The sequence below is a fragment of the Balaenoptera borealis genome (genome assembly GCF_965194805.1).
Source record: "Balaenoptera borealis genome assembly, chromosome: 15".
In the NCBI taxonomy this organism is placed as follows: Eukaryota; Metazoa; Chordata; class Mammalia; order Artiodactyla; family Balaenopteridae; genus Balaenoptera; species Balaenoptera borealis.
In genome coordinates this window covers 31,631,099-31,651,858 of record NC_138871.1, presented here as the reverse complement: position 1 = coordinate 31,651,858, position 20,760 = coordinate 31,631,099, and the positions used below count along the sequence as shown (strand labels likewise).

At 44.0% G+C, this 20,760-nt stretch overlaps 1 protein-coding gene and 1 long non-coding RNA gene across 3 annotated transcripts in view; one reads left to right on the top strand and one right to left on the bottom strand.

Annotated features, from left to right (window-relative positions):
* LOC309611685 overlaps positions 1–20,760 on the top strand; it is a 732,894-nt gene that overhangs the window by 282,057 nt on the left and 430,077 nt on the right. The window lies entirely within an intron of this gene.
* Positions 14,323–20,760, bottom strand: part of TGFA (transforming growth factor alpha) — a 107,866-nt gene continuing 101,428 nt past the window's right edge. For both annotated transcript variants that reach the window (XM_082356434.1, XM_082356435.1), the window contains exons 5-6: positions 20,106–20,215; positions 14,323–18,152 (exon numbers count right to left, since the gene is read on the bottom strand). In XM_082356434.1, the coding sequence (XP_082212560.1) occupies positions 18,145–18,152; positions 20,106–20,215 (118 nt within the window). In that variant the 3' untranslated portion in view covers positions 14,323–18,144. The remainder of the gene's footprint in view (positions 18,153–20,105; positions 20,216–20,760) is intronic.

Sequence of the window (20,760 nt, the reverse complement as noted above, 5' to 3'; positions counted from 1 at the left end):
GGTTATAACTCTTTTTACATGTTTCTGGATGTTACTGGGTGTTACTGAATTCAGTTTGCTAGTATGTTATTGAGGATTTTTGCATTCACATTCGTGAGATATTGGTCTTTAATTTTGTTTTTGTTTTTTGTTTCTTGTGATGGGACATAACTTTTATATGAAGTCTGAGAAGTGGGGAAGTGAGGGGAGGGAAGGAGGAGGAGAGGAAAGGAAAGAAAAATAAACACTGAACTAAATTGGGTCTGAAGTCTTCTAAGCAAAGGAGGGTTATATTAGATATACTTCTCAGACTTTTCCCTAGATAGAGTGGCCTGCCTAGTTAAATTTTCTGCTTGTAGTAGGGTCACTTTTGGTGACATATTTTCAGCAGGAAATTGGTCAATTCATGGAGGTTTAAAAGTCATTAGCATAAATGATTAGCATTCTTTGAAAATAAATTTACTCACTATCTGTTATTATAATGCTTTAACATTTCGAATTTTGAGTTTTGGGTTTCTTTACCGTTTTTTATTTTTCTTGTTTGGATTTGTTTGTTCAAAGAAAGCACACTTGAATTTATTTACTGAATCGAATGTTTTTCTGTTTTTGATTTATTTATTCCTGGTTTTATCTTTATGGTTTTTTTTCTTCTACTTTCTTTAGGCATTTTGTTGGTTCTTTTGTAAATTATTGAATTGAACATTTAGTTATTTTGTTTGTTCTTTGGTTAATTTAATTAAATAATAAAGATGATTTTACTTCTGAATCAACTGGCTACAGATTATAAATTTTGATATGTAATCTTTTTTTGTTATTTTGTAGTCAGTTTTCAGTTTTATATTTATCCATCTGTCTCCTGGCCAAAATTATTTGAATCTTTTCTTAATGAAAATATTAAGTTGTTGTTATTGTTGTAGCTGTTTAAATTCGTATGATTTATTTATAGTTTTAGTATATTGTCATTAGAGAGTGTGAATTGTACACTTTCTGGGTCAACCTTAAAGTTTGCTGTTTCAAGGTGGATAGCCTGGGCTTCCCTTGTGGTGCAGTGGTTAAGAATCCACCTGCCAATGCAGGGGACATGGGTTTGATCCCTGGTTGGGGAAGATCCCACATGCTGTGGAGTAACTAAGCCCCTGCGCCACAACTACTGAGCCTGCGCTCTAGAGCCTGGGAGCCACAACTACTGAAGCCAGTGCACCTAGAGCCCGTGCTCCGCAACAAGAGAAGCCACTGCAATGAGAAGCCAGCACACTGTAACCAAGAGTAGCCCCCGCTCGCCACAACTAGAGAAAGCCTGCGCGCAGCGAAGACCCAATGCAGCCAAAAATAAATAAATAAATAAGTAAGTCAGTAATAAATAAAAGAAAAAGGTGAATGGCTTTGTGAGAAAAAGATTGCTTCCAGTGTTTGATATATGCACTTTATTCCATGTCAGTATTTCAAATATTCACTCAAGGAAACATCCCAGTCACAGGTTGAATGCTTTTGAGAGTGTTTATGACCGCTCAGAGTTCAACTCAAAGAGCATAGCATTGGAATTGGGTTCTCAATATGCCTTTACTAGAGTTACATCATCTGTACTTTCTTTTCCAGAATGGAAATAACCTAGTGTTCACCTGTATGTATATATTCAGGGAGTAAGGCTTGGATATGGCCATAATTAAACCCTATATAGATCAACCAATCATATTCAACTGAGAGATATTTATGTCCACAGATCCTTAAGTGGGTAGAAGGTCACAGAATGTTTGGAATGTATTTCTGATCCAATTGAAGATTACAGTCCATCAAAGTGTAGAGGATGAAGGAGATGAAAACGACAGCCTATACTGTGTGCCAGATACAGTTCTAAGCTTTATAAAATTTACATATTTAATCTCTGCAATCACTTCTGAGGGTATCCCCATTTTATGCTGAAGGAAACTGAGGTGCACAGATATTAAATAAATTACCCAAGTTTGCACAGCTAATAAGCGACAGATGGGGGATTTGAACTTAGGCAAACTGACTTTCAAGCTGTGCTCGTGACATTAAGCTACACTGTAGCAAAGATCAGTAGCAGAAGAGTGGTCAGAAGACAACTTGGCTTTGGGAGATCCACAGAGAGTTTTGGTGTCTTTTCCTGCATCCCTACTTTCTCCCCTACATAATCTAGAAGGAAATAGGAAGATTTTCAGATTGGGTATGGAAGGAGGGCTGGGGAGAATATCTGGGTTAGAGTCGTCATAGAGTCTTTAACTTTTCTTCTTTTGCTTCAAAGGTTGGGAAAAAAAACCATGGTAGCTCAGTCTGTATACATACTGTATACATTTTTTCTGAGTATAACACACTTGTGTTTACCTTCAGGGTGTGCCCAAGAAGTTGGTTCTTCTCATCTTCCTTCCAATTTTAAATTAAATAAATGTCCATGGGTATAAATGTTTCTTTCTAGAAAGTGCCTTACCTGTTAGGAGCAGTATATACTCTGTGTTCATTTTTGCCTTATGTATTTTTGAAACAATGCCGTTTGGCACACACATGGCACATTTTAAGTTTTTATATCTTCCTGGTAAATGTAACCTTTTAGCACTATGAAATGTCTTGTGGTACACTTTATCTTATGTGAGTATAGCCACACCAGCTTTCTTTTACTTGGCATTTTTATAGTCTATTTTTCTACTCTTTTATATTCAATTTTTCTGTACCCTTATTTTTAAGATACATTTCTTATAAGCAGTATACAGTTAGGTTTTTTACAAATTGAAGTATAGTTGATTTACAATGTTGTGTTAGATTCAGGTGTACAGCAAAGTGATTCAGATATATATATATTCTTTTTCAGATTCTTTTCCACTATAGGTTATTACAAGGTATTGAATATAGTTCCTTGTGCTATACAGTAGGTCCTTGTTGTAGGTGTTTTTCAAGATTGAAGTACAGTTGATTTACAATATGATATTAGTTTCAGGTATACAAAATAGTGACACGATATTTTTACATATTATATTTTTATATAGTATAGCCATTACAAAATAAAATAATAGCTGTATTTCCTGTGCTGTACAAAATATTCTTGTTGCTTATTTATTTTATACATAGTAGTTTGTATCTCTTAATCCCCTACTCCTATCTTGCCCCTCCCCACTTCCCTCTCCCCACTGGTAACCACTAGTTTGTTCTCTATATTTGTGAGTCTGTTTCTGTTTTCTCATATATATTTGTTTTATATTTTAGATTCCACGTGTAAGTGATAACATGGAATATTTGTCTTTCTCTGTCTGACTTACTTCACTAAACATGATACTCTCTAGGTACATCCATGTTGTTGCAAATGGCAGAATTTCATTCTGTTTTATGGCTGAGTAGTATTCCATTATATATATATATCTCACATCTTCTTTATCCATTCATATGTTGATGGACACATAGGTTACTTCCATATCTTGGTTATTGTAAATAACGTTGCTATGAACATTGGGGTGCATGTATCTTTTGGAATTAGTGTTTTTATTTTCTTTGGATATACACCCAGCAGTGGAATTGCTGGATCATATTTAGTTTTTAGTTTTTTGAAGATTGTTTTCCATAGTGACTGCACCAATTTACAACTCCACCAACAATGTACTAGGGTTCCATTTTCTCCACATCCTTGACAACATTTGTTATTTGTAGGTTTTTTGATGTAACCATTTTGACAAGTGTGAGGTGGTATTGTGGCTTTGAATTGCATTTCTCGGATGATTAGTGATGTTGAGCATTTTTTCATGTGCCTGTTGGTCATCTGTATATCTTTAGAAAAGTATTCAGATCTACTGCCCATTTTTTAATCAGGTTGTTTGTTTTTTTTAAATATTGTGTTGTATGAGCTATTTATGTATTTTGGGTGTTAACCCCTTATCAGTCATATCATTTGCAAGTATTTTCTCCCATTCAGTAGGTTGTCTTTTCATTTTGTCAGTGGTTTTCTTTGCTATGCAAAAGCTTTGAGGTTTAATTACGTCCCCTTCATTTATTTTTGCTTTTGTTTCTTTTGCCTTAGGAGGCAGATTCAAAAAAAATATTGCTGCGATTTATGTCAGAGTGTTCCACCTATGTTCTCTTTTAGGAGTTTTACGGTTTCAGATCTTACATTTAGGTCCTTAATCCATTTTGAGTTTATTTTTTTGTGTATGTTATGAGAAAATGTTCTAATTTCATTCTTTACATGTAGCTGTCCAGTATTCCCAGCACCATGTATTGAAGAGACTGTCTTTTCTGTACAGTATATTCTTGCCTCCTTTGTTGTAGATTAATTGACCATAAGGGCATTGGTTTATTTCTGAACTCTCTATTCTGCTCCATTGATCTATATGTCTGTTTTTGTGTCAGTACCATGCTCTCTTGATTACTGTAGCTTTGCAGTATAGTCTGAAATTTGGGAGGTATAGCCTCCAGTCTTTGTTCTTTTTCTCAAGATTGCTTTGGCAATTCGAGGTCTTTTGTGATTCCATATAAATTTTAGGATAATTTGCTCTGATTCTGTGAAAAATGTCCTGGGTATTTTGATAGGGATTGCATTAAATCTGTAGATTGCTTTGGGTAGTATGACCATTTTAACAATATTAATTCTTCCACTCCAAGAACATGGGATGTCTTTCCATTTCTTTGTATCATCTTCAATTTCCTGTGTCAGTTTTTTTAGTTTTCAGAGTATAGGTCTTTCACCTCCTTAGTTAAGTTTATTCCTAGATATTTTATTCTTTTTGATGCTATTTTAAATGGGATTGTTTTCTTGCTTTCTCTTTCTGATAGTTCATTATTAGTGTATAGAAAAGCAACAGATTTCTGTATATTAATCTTGTATGCTGCAACTTTACTGAATTCATTTATAAGTTCTAATAGTTTTTTTTTTGGTTTGGAGATTTTAGAGTTTTCTATGTATAGTAACATGTCGTCAGCAAATAGTGGCATTTTTACTTCATCCCTTCCAATTTGGATGCCTTTTATTTCTTTTTCTTATCTGATTGCTGTGGCTAGAACCTCCAATACTATGTTAAATATAAGTGGCTAGAGTGGGCACCCTTGTCTGTGATTTTAAAGGGAAGGCTTTCAGTTTTTCACCATTGAGTATGATGTTAGCTGTGGACTTGTCATAAATGGCATTTATTATGTTGAAATATATTCCCTCTATACCAACTTTAAGGAGAGTTTTTATTGTGAATGGATGTTGAGTTTTGTCAAATGCTTTTTCTGCATCTGTTAGGATAACCATGCGATTTTTATCCTTCCTTTTGTTAAGGGGGTGTATCACAGTGATTGACTTGCAAATACTGAACCATCTTTGCATCCCTGGAATAAATTCCACTTGATCATGGTATATGATCCTTTTTATATATTGTTGAATTTGATTTGCTAATATTTTGTTGAGGATTTTTGCATCTATATTCATCAGAGATAATGTCCTGTAATTTTCCTTTTTTGTAGTGTCCTTGTCTGGTTTTGGTATCAGGGTAATGGTGGCCTCACAGAATGAATTTGGGAGTGTTCCATCCTCTTCAGTTTTGTGGAACAGTTTGAGAAGGATAGGTAGTAACAATTCTTGGTATGTTTGGTAGAATTCCCCTTTGAAACAGTATAGTCATGGACTTTTGTTTGCTGGGAGTCTTTTTTAAATTACAAATTTAATTTCATTACTTGTGATCAGCCTGTTCAGACTGTCAATTTCTTCCTGATACAGTCTTGGAAGTTGTATTTGGTGGGCCAAAATTTCATTCGGTGTTTTCCATAAGATGGCTCTAGTAGCACTTAGTTGTCTGTAACTTTTGTTAGATTGTATGTGACAGCTGTCATATCAGTGTGCATTTAAAAAACGTCATCAAAATTGGTGAATTTTTGTGTAGCCACTTTAATATTGAAGATGGAAGAAAAAAGCAACATTTTCCACATATTATGCTTTACTATTTCAAGAAAGGTAAAAATGCAACTGAAATGAACAAAGAGGTTTGTGTAGTGTATGGAGAAGGAGCTGTGATGGATCGAACATGTCAAAAGTGGTTTGCGAAGTTTCGTGCTGGAGATTTCTCTCTGGATGATGCTCCACGGTCGGGTAGACCAGCTGAAGTTGTTAGTGATCTAATCGAAACAATAATTGAGAACAAATCAATGTTATACCACGTGGGAGATAGCTGACATACTCAAAATATCCAAATCAAGCGTTAAAAATCATTTGCACCAGCTTGATTATGTTCATCGCTTTGATGTTTGGGTTCCACATAAGTTAAGTGAAAGAAACCTTCTTGACCATATTTCCGCATGCAATTCTCTGCTGAAACGTAATGAAAATGTTCTGTTTTTAAAACAAATTATGATGGGCGATGAAAAGTGGATACTGTACAATAATGTGGAACAGAAGAGATCGTGGGGCAAGCAAAATAAACCACCACCAACCACACCAAAGTCTGGTCTTCATCCAAAGAAGGTGCTGTTGTGTATATGGTGGGATTGGAAGGGAGTCCTCTATTATGAGCTCCTTCTGGAAAACCAAACGATTAATTCCAACAAGTACTGCTCCAAATTAGACCAACTGAAAGCAGCATTCAACGAAAAGCGTCCGGAATTTGTCAATAGAAAACGCATAAGCTTCCATCAGGATAATGCAAGACCACGTGTTTGTTTGATGACCAGGCAAAAACTGTTACAGCTTGGCTGGGAAGTTCTGATTCATCTGCTATTTTCACCAGACATTGCACCTTCAGATTTCCATTTATTTTGGTCTTTACAAAATTCTCTTAATGGAAGACTGTAAAAGGCACCTGCAACAGTTCTTTGCTCAAAAAGATAAAAAGGGGGCTTCTCTGGTGGCGCAGTGGTTGAGAGTCTGCCTGCCAATGCAGGGGACACGGGTTTGAGCCCTGGTCTGGGAAGATCCCACATGCCGCGGAGCAACTAGGCCCGTGAGCCACAACTACTGAGCCTGAGTGTCTGGAGCCTGTGCTCCGCAACAAGAGAGGTCACGATAGTGAGAGGCCCCCGCACCGCGATGAAGAGTGCTCCCCGCTTTCCTCAACTAGAGAAAGCCCTCGCACAGAAACGAAGACCCAACACAGCCAAAAATTTAAAAAATTAAAAAAAAAAGATAAAAAATTTTGGGAAGATGGAATTAGGAAGTTGCCTGAAAAATGGCAGAAGGTAGTGGAACAAGAAGGTGAAAATGTTGTTGAATAAAGTTCTTGGTGAAAATGAAAAATCTGTCTTTTATTTTTACTTAGAAAACCGAAGGCACTTTTTGACCCACCCAGTATATTTAGGTGCTCTTGTATTGGGTGCTGAAAAGAAAAGACCGGTAACCTAGACACTGATATTGATATTTGATAAAATTATGGCTGAAAACTTTCCAAACCTGAAGAAGGAAACAGATATCCAGGTACAGGAGGCACAAAAGGTCCCAAACGAAATGAACCCAAACAGGCCCACACAAAAACATGACATAATTAAAATGATAAAAGTTAAAGAGATAATTCTTAGGGCATGCCACTTCCTTTTGCAGAAAAGGAAAAAGTTTCTGCAGAAAAATCAGCCTTTTGGGGTTCCCTTGTATATAGCTTTTTGTTTTTCTCTTGCTGTCTTAAGAATTCTGTTTCATTAGTTGTTTTTTTCAGAGTTTTTCTCTTGCCCTTTCAAGTGAAACAAATTCCTCTGTCTTCTCATTTTGCTTAACTTTCTCTTTCTCTATGAAATTAGGTGAAATGGTTACCTATTGTGGTCTTAAAGGGGTGTCCTTGTGTGGGAGCATCCTTATACAGTCTGCGTGTGCCCAGTGGCTTTGGTGGGAGAGCTGGATCTGACATGAACAGCAGTCATCTTTCCTCAGAGTGTGCTGGGAGCTATTACCTTGGTAGGAGGTGGGGCTGGAGATGGAAGGGCTAGAGCCAAAACCAGGTGTTGGCGAGGACGTGGAGTAAAGGGAACTCCTGTGCACTGCTGGAGTGAATGTAAATTGGTGCAGCCGTTATGGAAAACAGTATGGAGGTTTCTAAAAAAAATTAAAAACAGAACACCCATATGGTTCAGCAATCCCACTTCTTGGTATATAACCAAAGAAAATGGAATCTGGTTCTCAAAGAGATATCTGCACTTCCTTGTGCATTGCAACATTATTCACAATAGTCGAGATACAGAGACAAACTAAGTGTCCACCAGTGAATGAATGGATAAAGATGTGCCATATATACACAATGGAATATTACCCAGCCATGAGAAAGAAGGAAATCCTGCCATTTGTGACAACATGGATGAGGCTTGAGAGCATTATGCAAAGTGGAATAAGTCAGACAGAGAAAGACAAATACTGTAAGTCTTCACTTATATGTGGAATCTAAAAAAGCTGAACTCAGAGAAACAGAGTAGAATAGTGGTTGCCAGGAGCTGGGGGGGGCGGTGGGAGAAATGGGGAGAAGTTTGTCAAAGGGCACAAACTTCCAGTTGTAAGATGAGTAAGTTCTGGGGATACAATGTACAGCATTGTGACTATAGTTAAAAATATGTATTATACACTTGAAAGTTGCTAAGAGGTTAGATGTTGAGTGTCCTCACTACACACACAAAAATGGTAACTATGTGAGGGAGTGGAAGTGTTAATTTCCCTACTGTGGTAGTCATTTTACAATAGATACATGCATCAAATCATTGCACTGTACACCTTAAACTTACACAATGTTATATGTTATTTCTTCTTCAATAAATCTGGGGGGAAAAAGGGAAAAATATTCCTGTTAAATTCACCTAGGCTGTGACAAAGTTCTTGGTAAGATACTGGTCAAAACATGTAATGTGTTTTTGCCTAGAAGCAAAGCTCTCATGATAGATAGGTCTTTGGGACTCTCCCTGGTTTCCTATTTGACCTGTGAGGTGTCCAACCGTAGCATCCAACACCAAGTCCAGATAACGCAGCTCCACAGGACCCAGTGATCCCACATGACATTGCTCTCCTGCCTCCAGAGACAGACATTTGTCCAACCAAAGCCCCGTATGTCTGAGGATTTTGTTCAACAAAGAGTTATTGCATCACCTTGCATCCTTCAGCCATCAGGCTAAACGCTTAGGCTACAAAGATGCATAGGACAGAGGTTTTCGACCTTGAGAAGCTCATGACCTGGGACACAAGATGATCCTGGGCACAGGGCAACTTGTGGAGGAGTTTGTCAACAGTGTCAACCCAGTGAGATGAGGGTCTTAACATAAGGATGTACAAAGTGCTCTGGGTGCGTTGGGAAGGCTCTGCATGGGGGCTCCAAGAAGGCTCCAGAGAGGAAGTGAGGTGTGAGTCCCTTCTTGAAGGACCAGAAGTTTGCTCAGGCCAAGAAGCAGAAAAAGCCATTCTTAGTAAAGAGAACTGTGAAGGCAGAGAGGCGTGAAAGGGCCTGGCAGAGGTGGAGACAAGGGAACAGCTTGAGAGTGAAGGCTGCCAATGGATGGTGACCTGCAGACAGATTTCGGTGTGGCCACAGAGTGGTTTGTGAGTTTGAGTCACATTTAGAAATGGAGATATTTCATGAAAAAGTCCAGATTTTCTGCTTCTCTTGAAAAAATGGAAAATCGGGCCACCTTGCTGGATATCTATTATGGGCTGGAACTGAGACATGATCGCCCCCTTCAGAAGAGGTCTGTGCACCCCAGTTTATCCCAATGTCCACCTCCCATGCCAGACGCAAACTACTCGTGGGTATTTACGCTCCCATCCAGCAGTTGCGCTAATTCCCATTAACAGCTTCATTCCCGAAGGCGTTTGAATTTTTAGCCTCCGGTTAAGCAGCCCTGGAAATTAAAGGTCAAGGTGGAGGTTGGGGGGGGGCAAGATTGGCAGAGTTAAAACTGGCAACTGGGGGGAGTCATTACCACCCCAGAGCAGAAGGGACGAGGGGAGGGAGTGGCGTAAATGAAGTGTGGTGAGAGCTGGAAGGAGGAGGGGCCCTGAGAACCTAGTGCTGGGGTGTAATTATTGGAGACACAGCACTGGAGCAGGAAGGGAAGGGGGTTAAAATACCTCCGTCTCAGATAAGCAACAAGAATTTACTGTACAGCACAGGGAAATATAGCCATTATCTTATAGTCATTTTAAACGGAGTATAATGACTTCATAAAATTTCATATAATCTATGAAAATATTGAGTCACTATGCTGTACACCTGTCACTAATATAATATTGTAAATCAACTATAGGTAAATTTAAAAAACAGAAAAGAATTGCACCATAAAAACAAACAAACGACTCTGGTCTCTCCTCCAGGGCCTCCCACTAGCTGAACCAGAAGCCATTGGGCAAGAGAGCTCTACAGAGGCTGTCCACAGCGGGGCACTGGGCAGAGGATGGTGGAGAGTGGATCTGGGAGGGCACTAGTACATCTCGGCACTTGGGGATGGAGAGGGAGCCAGGAAAGGCCCTCTCCTGAGAGTTACTGGAGCTGTGGTCCCTGTATAGGGACCCTCCTGAGTATGGTCAAGCCACAGGGGCTCTAAAGCCAGCAGGTGGGAGGGAAGGGGGCTGGGCAGGGCCTGAGATGCCCCTCCATCACCGAGAAGCTCTGGGAGGCCAAAAGACCCACAGCAGGACAAGGGGAGGACAGAGGCTGAAGTTTGGGCTCACAAAGACTATTGCGGAAGGGTGCTGTGGTAGGTGGAGGTTTGGAGGGATGGGGTAGCCCGTGGACTCATGGGCAGGAGATGGTGGTCAGGGTACTTAGAGGAAGACTGGCCCCGAGGTCTTCTGGCTCGTGTTCTAGTTCACCAGGCACCCACTGTGTCCCTGGTGGCCACCCAGTCTCTGCTTGATCACTTTGGTGTTAGGGAGAACAGTAGTCCAGGAGGTGGCCCTGATGATGAGAAAGACCCTCTGACGAGCTGAGGTCAACCTCTTTGCCTCTGGCCCTGCAACTTGAGGCCACAATGAACACCTTCCTACGTCCGAGGAGAGTTTTCCTCACCCCCCTAGGTCCTTAACCACTTCTAAAGGTGGTGTCCTGGGACCATGACCCTCTGGATGTGGCCCCTTTTGCCACTGGCTCTCTGGAAATAGTTCTCATACAATCTCCCCTCCTCATGCCTTCTTTTATCTTGGATTGAATGTCACTGGAGGATGGAGGAGTGAGGCCTCCCTTGAGTTGGGCAATGTGTCAATGGCATTTAGGACAGCACTAGATATTTTTTAAAAAATTAATTAATTTATTTATTTTTATTATTTTTAGCTGTGTTGGGTCTTCGTTTCTGTGCGAGGGCTTTCTCTAGTTGCGGCGAGCGGGGGCCACTCTTCATCGCGGTGCGCGGGCCTCTCACTATCGCGGCCTCTCTTGTTGTGGAGCACAGGCTCCAGACGCGCAGGCTCAGTAGTTGTGGCTCACGGGCCCAGTTGCTCCGCGGCATGTGGGATCCTCCCAGACCAGGGCTCGAACCCGTGTCCCCTGCATTGGCAGGCAGATTCTCAACCACTGCGCCACCAGGGAAGCCCAGGACAGCTCTAGATTTTTTTATTCCAAGAATCAGGCTGAGCAAGTGGGAGTTTTTAAGTTTTACCTCCCTGAGCTAAACGGGCAGGAGCTAAATAGGCAGGGACTGGAGGTTCAGAAAGAATTAGTACCGCCCTAGGGTGACACAGCCAAGAGCAGGGCTGCAACCAACCCCAGGTCTTCACCTCCGGGCCTCCTTCCACCACGGGGACCCAGAGCCCCTGTGCTCTGTTTGGGGGGCTTCTTTTACAAGGGCAGGTGGGAGCGCCATGCTGCAGGGGAGGGTGCCGCTGTGTGCTCTGCTCTGGTGGGACAAGGTTTAAATGATGGCAGCTCTTTACAGCACAGTCCTTCTGGGATGTCACATTTCTAGACCCGAGGAATCCTTCCCTGGAACAGGCAGGGCAGACCAGCCCAGGGAGTGGAGCTGTTCCCTTGCCCAGTTCTCAATGCCACTCCCCTGACCCCCCCCCCCCCAGAGGGGCTCCCCTGCCAGACTTGGATTTGCCCTGGAGGACTTCATGGCAGCAGGGGCTCCTCCCGTCCTAGGGCAACTGTTCAGCTGCACATCAGGGCCTGAAGCTTCCATTGAGGTAAATGTCCCTGGAGAGAGGATTTTTTTCCTCTCCTGTTTACTTTTCAGTATCAGTGTCACCACATTTTCATTCCCAATTGCAAAATTTGGCTCCTGAAAAGCCATCGCCCAGGTGTGCATAACCTCAAGCATCAGCCACATGGTACTCCTCAGGGGGCCCTGTTCCCACAGGTGTTATCTCACTTCTTTGCTTTAGGTGATCCCACTTGAAAGGAGGTCCAAGCCTCCCTGTTTCCCCAGGGCTAACATCTGCTGGATATTAAGGGATACTTAAGCATGGACTAGGGTGGGACGCCAGGGATGGGTATCTCAGCTCCAGGCATCAAACCTCTCCTGTGCCATGTGCTCCCTGGGGCATGGCATATTCCAGAGGGCAGTAGGGATGGGATTAGAATCACGGGGAGAGATTTTTAGAAGATGCTCAAGCTCCACCCCCACAGATTCTAGAATTCAATTGATCTTGGGTGAGAGACACTAGCTTAGTGGAAAAGGCATTGCTCGACCCAGGGGTGTGTGACCATGGGCACTTCCTGTTTCTGGAGGTGAAAGGCAGAGGCAGAAAGCTCAGGGCCTGCAGAGCAAGTCCTGTGGACGACCAGTGTGGAAGAGGGAGTTTCAGGAGATGGAGAAAGAGCACTGGGGCTAGAATTCCAGGCTGCTGCTGGGCAAGGAACTCCGAGCTAGAGGGGAGGCAAGACTAGGTCATATCCCAAGGCCGGGCCAGGCAGGAGTCGGGGCATACAGCAGCCAGGCAAAACAGGGGTCTGAAGTGTGGGCCAACAGCGTCCCCAAAGACTGGACCCTAATGATCCAGATCACGGATTCAAGCTAGCAACTGCAAGTCACCTGGATAAATGAGGGCAGGTCTGGCTGATTCCAAGTTCATGGGGGCTTTTTCCTGGATGAGTCCTCCCCTACCACCGCAGACAGTCCAGTGCACCTGAACGGCTACTAGACACCGGTAACGGCAGAGGCAGTCTTGGCAGGAGGGCTTGGACATCAGGGAGGAAGAGAAGGAAGGGGGCAAGTAGAAAATCCAGTGGTTTAGAAATCGGGCCTGGAGATGTCCCTGAAGACTGACTAGGGTCACCAGGGGGGCACTGAGTATGGGTAGAGGTCTCTCCCTCCCTCTCCCCAGAGGTGAGTAAAGGCTCTGCTGAGGGACAGATACCAGACCAGGGCCCTCAGAATAAGGAGATGCCTGGATCACTGTCTCCCTGTAAGTCAGGCCAACCCCAAGCCCTTTGAGGCCTGGACAACGGGCTCCACACACCCTTCCCTCGTTACAAAGAGCTGAACCTTCCTTGGGACCAAGATCTCACACTGTACGGCAGCTACTTTGCTCTCTGCTGCTTCTCTACGTGCTCCTCTTACTTTTCACATGCGAGGTCCACACGTGGGTTGGAAGGGAAGAGGGTTAACCATGGGAATTCAAGGGCAGCGAGGCTTGTAAGAATTGGGTTGGTAGTTTTAGAACAACTCCTTACAGTTAGAAGCTGAGCAGTGGGGACTGGGGGTGTGGTAGGAGATGGACAGGCCTGTTTTTCTCTTTAACTAGGCTGAGCAGAGACGATCCAGATAAAGGCAGGCCTTTCTTCAAGACCGTACTGTCTGCTGGCCATTAACTTTGAACACTAAGAGGTAAATTGTGTTAAGTTTCACTTCCTCTGAAAAGCCTCTAGAAAGCTTTTCCTAAAAACTGTAGCCCCACGTGAATTTGCGCTTCACTGAGTCCTATAGCACAGTGGTTCTCGAACTTGAGCATGTATCAGAATCATCTGGAAGGTGGAGGGGGCATGGGGCATCTCGAGAGTTTAATAGGTTTGGGGTGGGGCCTGAAAATTTGCGTTCCTAAGAAGTTCCCAGGTGACGCTGATACTGCTGGTCTGGGGCCACACTTGGAGAATCATAGCTGTTAACACATACTTTCTACCTTAGAATTTCGGGCTTTATTTGTATTTTGGCTGGAATTAGTCTGGAATTATTTTCTGCACATCAGTCAATCTCAGCCAGATTTTGATTCCTTTGGGGCAGGGATTGTATGTTTCATCTTTTCTTTCACACTAGTGTATTGTTGGACACATAGTAAATGAAATACTCATGTATTGAGAAGAGCTTCAGGGAATTTGGTTTTTACAAGCAGACAGGGATCAACTAAAGTTAATTTTAGGATTCCCACATTTTGCAAAAGAGCATCTAGTTTTTTCTCATCATTCACATTTGCAGAGAAAAATCTTAAATGTGCTTCAGCCATCTGCCAAGCTCATGAAAGAAAAGCTCTAGTCTTGATTTAGGAAAAAAAAAAGAGTTCATTCCTTCATCCTTCCAAACAAGGTACAGTACAACGGAACAACAATACACATTACTGAAAAACACAACTGCATTTTACATTGCTCACTACTTTTAAATAAGTACAATTCAGACATTAAGGAAAAGAACTGCTAATCCCATTAATGCATTACAGAAATCAAAATTAACTTACCACACAAAATAAATTAAAACATTAAATATTAACCTTTTCAGTGCAACATATACAGAAGTCAGAGTAACAAGTTCTAAAAAAAAAAGCATCAGGTTTGTTATAATAAGATAATGAGAAGTTGAACACTTCAGTAAATTATTACACTAGGAAGAGGGGTTGTGTTCAGTACTATGTGTGTGTTTGCCATGAGATCTTTTCGAAAGCCTGGTAAAATCAGTGGCTACAGAGAACAGGTCTTATGCTAGAACATTAAGAACAAACATTGTGTTCATCTTGTTTCTGTGACATCCCCCTTGGTCCTGGGCTTTTGAATCATCCCCTGCCCCCTCCTCAGCTGAGCAGGTTGGGAGGAATCAAAGCCCAGATGCTACTAAGGGGTCGGGGTCTCCTGAGCACTGTTCCTGCCAAAACTGCCTGGAAGAGTAGCCAGCGGTTCTTGTGCACCGAGGCAGCCCAGACCTGGGAAAGCTGAAGATGCCAGACACTTTCTCCACCTGCACAGACCAGGCTCCCAGCAAGCTCTGGAAGCACACCTCCTCCCTCATCAATATGGGTGGGGGAATGTCAATCCTGCCGTCTCCTTTCATGGCAGATAGACTCTGGGGACGTTCTGCCCCCCTTCTCTGCTGGCACACAATGGCAAACTCATATCTTGCTTGGTTACACGTGCATCCAGATGTGTCTTCCAGATCAGGATTGGCTGCTGTCTCTCCTTTCATTAGCAGAAGACGTTTCCCGCCAGTATGCTTAAAGAAGTCACAGCCTGTAGAGCAGTGGGAAAATCCAGGCCCCACAAAAGATTTGGAAGCACCCCCTCCCTTTTTTTTTTTTTAAATGGGGGCTTTACATTTCTCCTGAGACAGACATTGGAAACGGCTGTGTTTCCCGCCCCCAGGTGTGTGGTTGCTTACCAGGTCAGATCTTGGGAATGATTCCCTGATCATAATGAACTTGGCTTTCTAAAAAGCAAGGAAACATGGGGAACCTACGGAGATGGATTAGGAGATGATTTTTAACCTGAAAAGGGGGCGTTTTTACAGCTAACCAAAGAAGTACCAATGCCATTAATGGCATAGGAATCCAATGCTTGTTGGCCATCTGATTTCTAAGAGAGAAATCACTAAAGAAGCAAGGTTCTCATATCCTGGAGCATGGACAAAGGTCCAACCAGGCCTGCCTTGACCCCACCTCTGCTTCCAACTCTCTTCAGACCTGCTGGTTTACAGAGGACTGTTTTGAGAGGCACGTCTAGGATGGCACACATTTGAGCCCATTCACTGCATGGTTGTACAGGCACAAGGAAGGGGGCACCGGCAGCCGTGACTTGCTGGACTGGAGCATTCACAGACCCTAAATATGAGGTCCCCACAGGGAACAAAGAAGGTTCCCTCTGCTTCCATCCTTATATTCTCATCCCTCTGCAAAGGCTCTTGGACACCTAAAGACTGGACACTGATCCTTCGACTCAGTAGGTGAACAAAGCCCCACAAGACATTCTCAACATCAGTTCATACTCTAAAGGCAACCAGACCGCAAATAGGCTCTAAAAGACTGAGTCAAGATTGTCCTAAAGTAAAAATGTGATCTCAAGTTAAAAACAAGTGATGCTACTCCACTTTCATTAGTCTCTCTGAACCGGAATCAGACCTTCAGGAGAGCTTGATAAGAAAAGTGAGTGCAAACTGGGGTCCACAAACCAGTGTCAACTGCATTGGTCTCCTATGGTCAAGCCTCAGCCCACAGATCTGCTGCTGTAGGACCAGCCTAAGGAATGCAAACTTAGGCGCATTTTCTTTTATGACTAAAACCCGGGAGCTGTGTCAGTTACACTGCTGGCGAATGGATCCCATTTCTGCTACGGGCGCTTTGGGTGCTGCATCATTCAGTAAAAGTGCCAGAATTAAGACACGTGTCATATAATTGTCTCAACTGTAAGAAATACAGAGAACATTCACTGAAGTAGACATACTGGGGCAGAAGAATTCGAGGAGGACAAAATGACCTGGTAGGAATTTCAAGCCAACTTGACATATTTTAAAGGTCCCTTTCACGATGTTGAGGTGCTACAGGCACTGAAGGGTTAATAGGTAGAAATCTTCCATTTTTTCAAATATTAGTGAATAAGAGTTCCCTCACATATGGAGTCTACATGTTATTTCATTGTTTTCCCGTTTCCAAATTTTAATGACAATTCCTAGGGATGAGCTCCCACCGTGCAGTTGGAGGGAACTGGAATTTCCTACAGGCAGACCCACTGGGTTGGAAAGTACCCAGGAGAACAATTTCTCCTTCCCTGAGGGAAAAGTGAGACCCACACGGTGGAGGTGGCTTGTTAGAGTTTTTGTTAAAAAAAAAAAAAAACAAAAAATGGCATCCTGGATGGAAAAGAAAAAAAAGGTCACTGCAATATTTCTCCTAATGCTTAAAAATAAATAGGAAAGTTCAATTTCTCCCTTTCAAAATAAAACAACAAATCAACCGAGTAGCAACATGGAAGATAAATGACTGGTCCCCCTTCATGGACACAGCCCCAAATGCCCGCGGCCCTCTGCTAATGTTCTATTTCTAAACAGATTCTCAGAGGGCCCACTAGACAGTATGTTTAATAACAGAGCGGGGTAATGTGTGTTTCCCCCATGTAGAGGCACACACAGGCATTCTTCCTCTTCCTTGACAAGATGCCAGATCTCCACTGCTAGATTTGCTAACTTTTCAACAGGAATGTATCCTGGGGCATTTACTAGTTTTGTGTATTAAATGGCGTGACCTCTGAACCCCAATCTTTGCTCCCATCAGCAACTCATCCTCTGCTTCCATCTCCACCTATATCCTGGTGGTTTTTCCCAAGCTTTAGCTGTTCCAAAGAGACCAGACATTTCTAATCAGTCTAACTTTTTGGCCAGCGATACATACATCATTAATGCAGACGTCTGAAAGGGTTTTGCGCTTTTTACATTGACTTAAGAGATTTAAAATAACACCATCATCCATCTAATAAATAAGAAGTTATCTCTGAGGGTGGCAACAGCTCGGGAAGGTCTTCAACATCATGTGTCTGTGGAAGATATCGGGCTGGTTGAGGGTTTTGTGGACAGAGGACAGACATGGCTCCTCTTACACTGGTGTCTTCACGTAGCAAAAAGCAGGTATGCCTTTTTCCACCTTCTTCCCCCATAAGCGGTAAGAAAAAAAATGTAACAACTATAGGAATCTCCAGTGTCAGGCAGGATGGAGACTGCTGTGGGGAGATGGGCCCATTAAAACAAGCACAGCCTGGCATCCGTGACTGGCAGAACACACCTACACACACCTGGACGCAGATGCCAACGCACACACCTCATTAGGTAAACAGGAGGTCCACCCCATGCCGTTCATTTCTGACCAGTCTTTAGACTGTGGTCCACTGATTTCTTCTCCAGGTCACACTGGATAACCCCAAGCAGACAGAGTTGTGGACAGAGTTTTGAATGAAGGCCCACAAAAGACAAAAAGCCCACAGAGGCGAGGGCAGGCAAAGTAGGAAAGGTCTGCTGGCCCATCCCAGGCAGCCCTCGCTGTGCCATCCTCAAGAAGTCCTTTTTTTGTCAGGCCGCCGCAGGCCATCTGGCAGAACTCCCCCTCTGGGCTCTTCAGACCACTGGAAGGAAGGAAAAACAGGTTAAGCTCTGCGGGCCAGACCCCAGCCAGGCTGGGAAAACTGGCTTGGGACAGAAACTTGGGGATGCACCAGCCAAAGTCACCAGGTTCTCTTGGGCAGACAAGTTCACCTTCTGCTGGTTCAACCTCAGGGGCAGAAGCTCCTGAAACTGCGCTTTCGCGCCAAAGGAAACAAGAGAATGGGGATGCGCGCTGTCATGAGGGCCATCATTCAACTGGAGGTGATTCAACCCCCTCCGCGGCCAGTTCCCTCATCAGGGGCGGCTTAGTGGGCAGCTCATGAGCTGGTCAGGGCTCTGGTGGCAGAATGGCTTCCCCCGAGGCTATATAAGAATGGACCCCCTTGTTGCACAATGGGTGGGCCCTGAGGGTATCCTCTGTGCCTGTCACGGGGAGGCAGCGTGTACCCAGTCCCCAGCAGCTCCTGAGTCCAGCCCAGCGTGGACATCTTCCTGCTCTGGTCCCTCCCATGGTTCCTCTGGAGGTGGAAAGGTACCTGTCAACTCAAGGAGAGGGGCGGCAGCCTTGGTGGCCATCTCTGGAAGGTCAGATCCATCCCCAGGTTCAAAGCTAACATTCTCTCAAATGTGGGTAGGGAAGAAGTGACATTAACAAGAAATTTACTCTATCCTAAATGACTCTGCCGAGGTGCAGACTGATGGCACAAAATCTACTATAAATTTTCTTAAGGCATACACAATTTTCCTATTGGTGCTAAAAGACAAAACAAACATATTTATCTTCATTAGCTCAATGGATGGTCCCCTGAGGTAGTGGAGGAGATGTGAGTGGGGCCTTCAGAGGACTTGGGTCTCATCCTAGCTCCCCCAGGGACTCAGGGAGGCACCCACGCAGGCCTTTGGCAGACTCAGTTTACCCACACCCTCCTCCTTAAGGCTATCGTGAGGATTAATGAATCAGCACCTTCCTAAATCAAAAGAGCTGCTCATGCACAATTACTATGGCTCTTGAAATGAAGACCAAGTGAACGGCGCTCCAGGGCCTTCAGTTCCCTCCAGGTCAGATCACCAGGAGGCCTAATGAACATGGCAGCGTTCCAGCTTCCCAGGCACTTTTCTTCCTGTCTTCTCCATGCAACCGTGAGCTTCTGGAATGCTGACTGTGCTACGGCCAATACCACCCTGAATGCGCCCGATCTCGTCTGGAATGCTGACTGTTTACTAGAGAAGGACACCCCCAGGTGGACGAGTCTGGGGTGATTGTCTCCGGATCCACTACTTCCTAAAAAGGAACTCTAAGTTTCTGATGGGCTTTGTGGGTCAACCCAGCATTCCAGAAACTTGTTCATGTGAGACTTTTCAGAGCCTGTCTGGATATATTTGCTATTTGACTGAAGGAGCCCTGAGCAAGGGATGCTTGGATGAGGGTTCCTGAGATGTGAGTTTGGCTTCATATCCAGATGTCCAATCTTTTTCGTGGATGTTGGAGAAAATATTCAAGCAACAATGGTAAACTGAATGAAGATCACAGGATTCTAAGAGTTTAGAGTCCTTCAAGACCTTCTACAGGCCAAACCTCTCATTTCACAGATGGGAAAGGGGAGATGATTTCTCAAGGGAAAGAGAATGAACATCTGTTGCATGTCTACAGTCTGTGACACACTAGGTACTTTATATCAGTACTTATTCAATTTGCACATCTTTTTAACAAGAAAACCAAGGCTCAGAGAGGTTAAGTTACTTGTTAAAGGTCACACAGTCACCAGTAAGGATAAAAGAGCTCCCTTCTGAGTAAAACACACATGAGAATAAACTAAACCTGACTCGGTAGGATGAATATCCTCTTCTTTTTCTCCCTTCTTTCTGCTTCATCCTCCAAGAACTTCTGCCCTGACCTGGAGAAGGTGGTCCTTTTCTCTACCCAATAGTGTCTCCCGAGGGAAAAAGGCCTTTCCTTGAGGCAGCCCTCTTACCTGTTTCTGAGTGGCAGCAAGCAGTCCTTCCCTTCAGGAGGGCACTGGGCTTCTCGTGCCGGCAGATGAGGGCACGGCACCATTCACAGTGTTTTCGGACCTGGCAGCAGCTGCAAAGATGCAGAGAACACGGTTTTGGCAGGAACCTGGCAGGGGTGCCCAGCTGGTGCAGCGTCTGCCCGAGGGGCCTGCTGGGCAGCTCTGGGCTCTAACCCAGCCTTCCCATGGTGCCTCCGGAGGGACAGACACAGCAGGGGGCTGAGGGCTTTGCAGGGTGGTGGCCTTTGGGGCAGGAGCTGGCCACCTGTGAGAGGACCTGTTGGCCACCCCAGAGGACCAGCCCCATTCGGCTGCTCTGCTCTGGGCTGGCAGGGTAACCTGGCAGGCAGGTACCTGGCTCCAGCTGATAGAGGGGACCGGTCCCCCACCGGCTGCTTGCTCCATAAAGCAGCAGTTGGGTAACTCCAGGAGTGCGGGAGCAGCCTCAGAATCGCTGTCCGGACTGGGCCAAAGCCGCCACTTCAGGCTAGCCAGGGCTGGGAGGGCTAGGGACGGGGTCATCCATCAGGAATTGCCAGCAGAAAAGCTGGGACTGTGGGTGGGCTGCAATGGACCCACGGAAGGAATGAAAGAATAAATCATGCACCTCCGTGGC